The sequence below is a fragment of the Chrysochloris asiatica genome, unplaced genomic scaffold, assembly GCF_000296735.1.
Source record: "Chrysochloris asiatica unplaced genomic scaffold, ChrAsi1.0 scaffold00143, whole genome shotgun sequence".
NCBI classification, from domain to species: Eukaryota; Metazoa; Chordata; class Mammalia; order Afrosoricida; family Chrysochloridae; genus Chrysochloris; species Chrysochloris asiatica.
Genome location: NW_006408661.1, coordinates 8,850,162 through 8,859,745, shown reverse-complemented (window position 1 = coordinate 8,859,745; position 9,584 = coordinate 8,850,162). Strand labels below are relative to the sequence as shown.

General features: G+C 38.3%; 1 protein-coding gene across 1 annotated transcript in view; it reads left to right on the top strand.

Moving 5' to 3' along the window:
• Positions 1-9,584, top strand: part of LOC102821983 (probable ATP-dependent RNA helicase YTHDC2-like) — a 131,131-nt gene that overhangs the window by 37,169 nt on the left and 84,378 nt on the right. The window contains exons 8-9 of the mRNA XM_006870539.1: positions 5,902-6,009; positions 7,625-7,773. Coding sequence (XP_006870601.1) covers positions 5,902-6,009; positions 7,625-7,773 — 257 coding nt within the window. The remainder of the gene's footprint in view (positions 1-5,901; positions 6,010-7,624; positions 7,774-9,584) is intronic.

Genomic DNA, 9,584 nt, shown 5'->3' with positions numbered 1-9,584 from the left:
TGGACATGTTTAATGTTTATCTGTGGCCCTAATAATTAATTGTGTGTTTTGATAGTTTTTTATGTTTTCTGATTACCTCCAGGAAGATGTGATCAGGATGTGGTCTTCCCTTTTCACTCTCCTTATTGCTTAACTCAGAGTAACTTTTTTGGGCCTGGGCCTCGGCGACATGCCATTTGGGCCTTGGGCAGGTGGGTTGAGCCTAGGGCGGGCGGTTTGGGCCTCTGGGGGCCTGGGCGTCAGCGACCGGGCTGCAGGAGGGTTGGTTCTTGGGCGGCTGGTTTGGGCCTTGGGCGGGTGGTTTGGGCCTCGGGCATGTGATTTGGGCCTCAGGGGGTCTGGGTATCAGCAGCTGGGTATTGGGTGGCTTGGGCCTCAGCGGTCAGGTTGGGCGGATTGGGGCTCTGGGACCAGGCTGAGGGTGGGTTGGGTCTCAGGGGCACTGGGCCTTGACTACTGGGCTACGTGGCGGGTTGGGCCTCAGGGGCCCTGGGCCTCCGTGACTTGGCTACGTGGCGGGTTGTGCCTTGGGGGCCCTGGACCTTGGCGGCTTGGCAGAGGGCTGGTCTAGGCCGGTGCAGTAGAGGGCTGGGGGTAATGGCTGCAGGGAGGTAGTGTCTGTATTTGATGATGTAAAAGATGCCTTTCTCAGTCTCTCTGTACCGTGGGTACCCCGAATTTCCTGATATCTGCGCCTATATCCCTCTCTATTTGTTTGACTTTGTTAGTTTTTGCTTCCTTTTCTCTGGAAATGCAGCCTTCTATGTGAGGTTTCTCTAGCCCTGCATTCCAAGGTCTGCACGTGGCAGAGGCACTTGCCGGTGCAGGCGCAGAAGCAGGAGCCGCGTGCAGGCAGGCAAAAGCTCAAAATGCTTGTAATTTCTCAGTAATTTGATCTTTTAAAAAAAACGAGTTCAGAATGTTGAAATATAAGATCTTATGTTTGTTCAAAGGCTGTCTGTCTGCTAGAGGTTTCCTTATGTGCGATTCTGCCCCTTTTCCCAGAGACTGCCCTACCTGAGCTGCCTGGTCAGGGAAGTGCCTGAGGACTGTCTACTACTGTTGTCTCTTGATGTGTCATGCTGTACTCATGCTCTTCCTTCTTGATGGTCCTAGGATCTTTGGTCTCTGCTTCTGAGATGGCTCCTTTTGAACTTAGCTGGAGGGCAAAACTAACCAATCCCAGCTTTATTGTCTTGCCTACCTTATTTGCATAATGGTGGCGGTAGTCAGTTCCAACTCATAGTGACCCTGGACATGGTTTTCAAGGCTGTAAATCTTTATGGGAGCAGAAAGCCTCATTTTTCTTCCATGGAATAACTGGTAGTTTCGAACTGCTGATCTTGAGATTTACAGCCTGTTTCATAACCACTACGCTATCAGATCCACCCAATTACTTAGTGGGAATTAAGAAGACTTTGGATAGAAAAACCATATCAAGTAAATTCAAGGCACCACACTGCTCTTGCCATTACGTCTTAAAAATTGTTTTATTAAATTTCCTCCTCAAAATTTTAAACCTTGTATGCATTTATCTTAATGAAATATTATATTATAGACTTAGACAGAAAGAGTTAATAATCACTCTAACCTTTATTACCAAATGTTTTAACCTTCCTATTGTTAAGTGCCATTGAGTCAGTTTTGTATCCTAGTTGATTTTATGTACAACAGGATGGAAAGCTATACAATCCAGTATTACCCTCACATTGTTGGAGCCACTTATTGTGGATATTTTCCATATTCACTGACCCTGTACCTTTACAAAGCGTGATCTCCTTCTCCAGGTATGATCCTTCCTGATAACATGCTCAAAGCTTTTGAGACAAAGTCATCCCATCCTCTCTTCTAAGGAGCATTTTTGTTGTATGTGGGCTTCAGAAAGTTCATGGAAAATGTGAACTATCTTTTAACTCCATTTTTTCATGAACTTTTTGGATCTACTTTGTACTTCTTTCAAGACAGATTAGTTAATTCTTCTGGCAGTTCATGGTATATTCATTATTCTTCACCAACACCATAATTCAAAGGCATTGCTACTTCTTCAGTTTTCCTTATTCATTGTCTAGTATTCACATGCATATGAAGGGATTGAAAATACAATGGCTTGGGTCTTCAGATTGACATCTTTGCTTTTTAATACTTTAAAGAGGCCTTTTGCAGCAAGTTGTCCAATAATATGGTGTTTTGCTTTCTTGATTGCTACTTTCATGGGTGTTGATTGTGAATCCAAGTAAAAGGAAATCCTTGAGAACTTCAATGTTTTCTCCAATAAATAGCATCATGATACATGGAGAAAAGGTTGAAGACTTCATTTTGCTTGGATCCACAATCAGAGCTCATAGGAAGCAGCAGTCAAGAAATCAAACTATTGCATTAAAAAAATCTGCTTCAGAAGACTAAAAGGACAAACAAATTTGTCTTTATAGAGTTCAGCAGAATGTTCCTAGGAAAGAAGGATGGCAAGACTTGGACATGTTGTCAGGAAGGATCAGTTCTTGTAGAAGGAAATAATGCTTGGTAAAGCAGAGGGTCATCGAAAAACAGGAAGCATCCTAAGGAGATAGATTGACCCAGTGGTGGCAACAGTGGGTTCAAACATAACAATTGTGAGGGTGGTGCAGTACCATGCAGTGTTTTTTTTTTCTTTAGGTTTTTATTGTGGATTGAGTGAAAGTTTACAGGGCAGATCATTAGTTTTACATGGCAACAAATCATACACTTTGTTTTATTGTAGTGATTATAATCCCCTCCATGTACCATCAATTAACAGTATTTCTCTCTATTCACTTTAGCTCTTTTTTTAAAAAACAGGCATATATAATAATTTACACCACCAAAGGGCACATTCTGCAAGTCTACATCCTGGCCACCAGCTCTCAGTCCCTCTCTTCACATGAATCTAGAGTCCTCAACTGTTTCCTCTGTCCCTCTCCCCATCTCTGCCTGCATCTCTGGTGTCACTGTTTCTCTAGATAAGATCTCACATTCCGCTTGTGCTCTTCTCCCTTGATGGTCGTTGAGTCCTTTGTTTTTGGTCTGTAAGATTAACTACTCCCCTGTTGTTGTCACAAAACTTCTACCTTTACAATTGTGACAGTTGCAATTAGTCATGATAACAATTGCTATTGAATCATAAGAATCTTAGCTCCATATCTTTTAACCAGACGTATCTAGACTAGATGAAAACTATTGAGTGGGGACTTTATCTTCCCTCACACACTTTTAAACTAAACTCCTTCTTGAAACCTTGTAAGCCAGTCACTTTGTGCCTTTATCACTCCCTCATTTTAGGTAGCCCATCTTAGTTGACCTTCCCTATCTGCCCTGTGTACAGAGGGGATAGCATTGATACTTAATGTGAAGCCTCCCCAGGCAGTGTTTTGTTTTTCAGAGGGTTTCTATGAGTCAGAACTGACTTGAACCATTTGAACTGCAAGGTTGGCGGTTCAGGCTCAACAACCATTCCTTAGAAATCCTGTATGGGGTTGCTATGAGTCAAAACCAACTCACCAGCATTTAACAGCAACAACAAGAACAACAAGACTTAGTTTCTTGCATTTTTTTTTTTTTTTAAGTGCCGTCAAGTCGGTTCCGACCCATAGCGACCCTGTACAGGGTTTCCGAGGGTGTAAATCTTTACGGGAGTAGAAAGCCTCATCTTTCTCCCGCAGAGCAGCTGGTAGTTTCGAACCGCTGACCTTAGGTTCGCAGCCCGATTCGTAACCACTACGCTACCAGAGCTCCTATAGTTTCTTGCATACTTAGATCCAATATGCCTCAAATTGAATAGGTAGTCTTCTGTACAAAACCTGTTTTTCTTCTTCTCTTGTCTGTGTTGGTTAATCATAGACACCTAGCGACTTAAATCATTAACTCGTACACTCTTCCTGACTTGTCAGAATATTCTTCATTGATCAGGTACATAAAATTTATCTGCTGAATTGATAGCTCTTTTTGGCACCTCACATTTGGAAGCATGTGATCAGCAAGCCTACTCTTTCTGTATTCCTAGCTGCCGTAGTGAATGACATCATTATCTATCCAATTTTGCAAGCCAGAAATCCAAGAACAATAGTTGGTACTTCCTTCTTTGTTATTCTTTCATATCTAATCCAGTGCTTAATTCTGTGGATTTTGCCTTCTGTCTGTTTCTAGAATTCATATACTGCTTTCTATTTTTAATATCAACATTCTCATTCAAACTCTTTTCATCTCTTACCTGAACTATTACTACTGAGTGGTCTGACCCTATTGACTTTACTCTCTTTTAAATTTATTCTGTACACTGCAGTAAGAGTTGACTTTACCTGAAGTCTAATCTCAGTGATGTTGAGTACTCTCCAGAGTTTAAAATTTTTGAGTGACCTTTATCTCAGGAGAAAGACCTAAATCCTTAATAAGACTTCTTTATATATCCTGTTCATCTTTACCTCTAATCCTCTTTTCATCTCTCTCACCCCTACAGTCTTTCACCTATGTTAGCCTCTTAGTTTACTGAAGATACTGTGATTTCCCATGTTTTTTTTTTTTTCTACTGCACACTCTTTTTTTTCCACATAACCTAGTTATTCAGTTTACTTTAGTCCTTGTCTTCTCAATGAGCATATTTAGCTTGACTTAGGCAATCCCTCTATTATATTTTAGAGTCTCTTTTTTACTATTATTGTGAAATGAGCGAAGGTTTATAGAGCATATTGTCAGTTTTACATTAAACAAATCCTACACTTCATTTCATCTTGATTGCTTGCCCCTCAATGTAATATCACTTAGCCCACTTCATCCTTGTTTCTTCATTCCATTCCTCTTTCTGTCCCCACCTTTCCGAATTTTGTCCTAAGGTAAATATTGTCTTTTTCATTTTGAATGGTTGACCATTCTATGGTATGTGTACTTCACTAGTATTGTTGTTTCCCCTATATGTCTATTTATTGCTTGGCTAAAAATTGAGCCACAGTGATAGTTTAGTATTGTACCTGATAGTCCTCGAGTTCTACCACTCTATCTGACCAGTAAGCCTTGTCTATTTTATGATTTTGAGTTTTGTTTCACATATTCTCTCACTCTGTCCAGAACCTTCTAATGTGATCCCTTTCAGAGCAGTTATTAATGATAGCCAGGCACCATCTAGTTTTTCTGATCTCAGGGTCTTAATAGTCTTTGAGATTGATGTCCACATGGTCCATTAGTCCATTGGGCTAATTGTTTACAAGTATTTTCATTTTTCACTAGTTTTGTTTTCTCCCTCTGGACAGTGAGAGACCATTAGCTTCATCTTAGTTGGCTACTCATATCATGGAGTCTTATACTTATCTCTGACAGAACTTTTTTCAGCTTAATTTTACATTTGTATTCTTAATTACCAGATTAATAATCTTTCTTCTGTGTTAGTTTGCAAATTTCAGGAGGAGGTAGCTTTGTTCTTGGTTATCATTTGTATCAGTATATAGCAAAAAGTTTGTAAAAAATAGAATGAAAAAAGAAGGGAATTTTTCCACAGACTTTTTCAAGCCTACTTGTATTCCTAGTGCCTAGAATGTGTGCTGCTGTAGGATAAGCATTGTCTGCTAATCAAAAGGCCAGCAGTTCATATCCACCAGCCACTCTTCAGAAACCCTGTACAGGGTTGGTATGAGTTGGAACTGACTTGAAGGCAGTTAACAACAACAGAATTATGCCAAATATACTGTGTCAATAGTGTAAACACAGGAAAAAAGCAAGAGAATGAATTGTTTAAAATAAATATTAAGGTTATATTTACAAGACAATGTTATGAGGATTATCTGTACTATGAAATTGCTTTGGGATTTCAAATTCAAACTTAATTTTGGAATTTCATGTTTTTGTGGGCATTGTCTCTAAAATGAAAATTGATTGTTTATTAAAATTCCTATCATTTAGTACAGGGAAGACCATTTGAAGTAAAAGAAATGTTTTTGGAAGATATTTTAAGAACTACTGGATATACAAATAAAGAAATGTCGAAGTACAAAAAGGAGAAACAGCAAGGTAAGCTTTTTATCAAAGAAACAAAAGAAATATCAACAGTGATTTTTTGCAAGTCTTATACTATGGAGATAGAAGGATACTTATGTTTTTCTCTGGTGTATAATTGCTTATATTATAAGAGATGAGTTCTACTTTCTGGCTCATGGCCAGAAGATAAAATCATTGGAGAAGAATTGAAAGTAGGTGCCAGAGTTGGGATGCTACGTGTGTCTGTATCCAGATATTCAGTCACCAGTTTAAGAAGGCATAAAAGTATGTGAGTATGTGTTGCCTATGCTGAACATATCTCATAGGCCAGAGGCGGGGTGTGGGTGGATGGGGGTGAAAAGAGTAGCACATGAATGTATGTATTGCAAATGTCAGATATTCAATATCTTGATTTTATTATGGGATTGTATCTGTAAATGTAGTATAATTTGATTATTGATGTAGCTCTTATAATAACATTGTATCTTGGCATTGGAATTAGGGTTTAGATCCATTTTGCTTTTTATTTTTTAATGTTTTATTGTGAATTATGTGATAGTTTACATAGGAGAACATTAGTTTTACATTCATCCTATTGTATATCATTACATTGCCATGGTTACAATCGCCTCCATGCATCATCAGCCAGCCACAGGCTCTACCCTGCAAGCCTGCCCCCTGGTCATCAGCACACAGCCCCCTCTCCTCTCTGGAAGTCCCCAGCCACTCCATCTTTCCACATCATCGTCTCTGCTTCCATCTCTTCCGTCACTGTTTCTCTGGGTAGGGTCTCGCACTCCGCTCTTCCCCCTTGCATTTTGCTTACTTATAACTATATAATTCATTATAGAAGACTTGGCTTCAAGTTTTGATTGCCTAATTTCTCTGAATGACCCTGGACAAATACCCTAACTACTTTGTGTTTTGGATTCTTAAGTCTCTTAAAGAAGGTAATAAGCAAAGCCTGTTTCATAGCGCAGTGCTTGATCACTGATCACTGATCAAGTACTTGATCTCTGATTATAAAACTACTAGATCTTGAAGATTTTCAAGATGAAAATTTTGTATTAGTTCTATCTCAAACAACTAGCTATAGTGGTAGGTATTCAATACATCTTTTACTACGAACTGTTATGAATATTAATCATGGACTTAAAAAGTATGTTGCTGTTAAGTGCCATTGAGTTGGTTCCAATTTATAGTGACCCTGTAAATGGTTTCTGAGGAGCAGCTGGTAGGTTTGAATCGCTAACCTTGCAGCTTAAACTGACCTTGCACTTCAGTGCATTGTCCTGCAGCACCATACTAGGACTCCTTAAAAAGTATAGCATAGCTAAAAGTGTTGAGGAATTACTTAGAAGCTGCCTTCGTATTAATAAATGAACTTTTTAAGTAGTTTAATGTGTTATTTTCATTCAGCATAACATATTTTATTGAATGTTTCTATTTAATATACAAGGGAGATTTAAAAAACTTGTGGAAAAATTCCAGTATTTTAAAATTCCTTTTTCTGGGGACAAAAAAAAAAAGGTAACTTGAAAATAAGGAAAAAATTTTAAGTGTATTCAGACTCAAGTTTTTAAACAAAGGAATTTACATGAAAAGCTAAGATTTCATTTTTCAATTTCTTCTTTGATAATTTATGTAGAAGAGAAACAACAAACCACACTTACAGAATGGTACTCAGCTGAAGAGAATACATTCAAGCCTGATTCTCAGAGGCAGAGGACTGTCCCAAATGTGACTGAAGAATATGATTTATTGGATGATGGTGGTGATGCTGTCTTTAGTCAGTTGGTAAGACTTAAATGGTCTCATGATATTTTGAGTGAAAATTGTATAATTTAAAGAACGTTTTGTGAGATTATAATTTTTAATTGCTTAATTAAAAATAATTCTATTAGTTTATTTTAGGCTATGAGGCATTTTTCAGAGCGACTTTCTAGGTACTTCTTAGAAAAGAATTTAATTGCTTTTAAGTAGAAGGTACATTCTGCAGATATTCTTGTAGTTTGCTACCATTGTTTGAAGTTCAGATAACCCAGATAAATTATTCATGAGCTTTAAAACATACCTTTAATGAATATGTAAAAATTGTTATTTAGCATTGGAAAACTCCCTTGGTTCAATGAACTGCATTTTGACTATGCAGATTAATTATTAGTAAACCTGTATGTACATTAGCATCACCTGAGGAGAGTTTAAAGGACTATGGAACCAAGAATCTGACCCCCACCACTAGCGCTTCTAATGTATTTGCTCTGGGTTCGTTCGTATCTGGCATGAGTATTAAAAACCACCTGGTGATTTTCACTGTAATGTATGAAGGGTTTACAAAAAGGTTGTGGAAAAATTTTGTTATCTTTACATTCCATTTTACCACAAATTTTGTGTAGCACTACAGTTGGGAGACAAAGTAAGGCCAGGAGCTGACTGTGGAACAGACCATTAAGTGCTCTTTTGAAAGTTCAGACTGAAGTTGAAAAAATTAAAACAAGTCCTCAAGAGTCAAAATACGCTCTTCACTATGTCCATCCTGAATGTAGAGACCATCTCAAGAATAGATTTGACACATTGAACACTACACTAATGACCGAGGACCAGAGGTGATGTAGGATGACATCAGCAACATCATACATAAAGAAAGCAAAAGGTCATTAGAAACACAGAAAAGAAAGAAAAGACTAAAATGGATGTGAGAAGAGACTCTGAAATTTGCTTTATAATATAGACAAACTAAAGAAATTGGAGAAAAGGGTGAATAAGGAATATTGAAGAAGAATTGATGCCTTTAAATTATGATGTTGGTAAAGAATATTGAAAGTACCATGTTCTGCTAGAAGAAAAACCAAATCTGTTCTAGAAGGAGTACAGCCAAACATCTCCTTTGAAGCAAAGATGGTAAGATTTCGTCTCACATACTTTGGACATATTGTCAGGAGGGAACATTCTCTTGGAAAAGCAGAAAACAACAGAAAGATGTTTACTTGCCCTTTATTGTCTATGTGAAGACATTCAACTGTGTGGATCATGACACACTATGAATAGCATTGCGAAGAATGAGAATTCCAGAGCGCTTCATTGTGCTGATGAGAAACCTGTATACAGACCAATAGGCAGTTTTTGGAACAGAATAAGGAGAATTGAATGGTTTAAAATCAGGAAAGGTGTGTGTCAGGATTTTATTCTTTCACCATATTTATTCAATTTATATATTGAGCAATTAATCTGAGAAGCTGCATTATATGAAGAAGAATGGGGCATCTAGAGTAAAGGCAGCCATATTAACAACATGCCATTTGTAGATGACACAACCTTGCTTACTGAAAGTGAAGAGAGGACTTGAAACACTTATTGATGAAGATCAATGACTACAGCCTTCAGTATGGTTTATACCTCAATGTAAACAAAAATTCTCACAACTGCAGTTCTTAGTCCTTCTCTTCTTAGTTGATGAATCTAGAGTCCTCCATGCCCCCATCTCTGCCTCCATCTCTGGCGCTGCTGCTTCTCTGGATAAGGTCCCGCATACTATTTGTGCGTTCCTCTCTTGGTGGTCCTAGGGTCCTCTGTTTCTGAACTGTAGGATTAACAACTCCCCTGTTTTT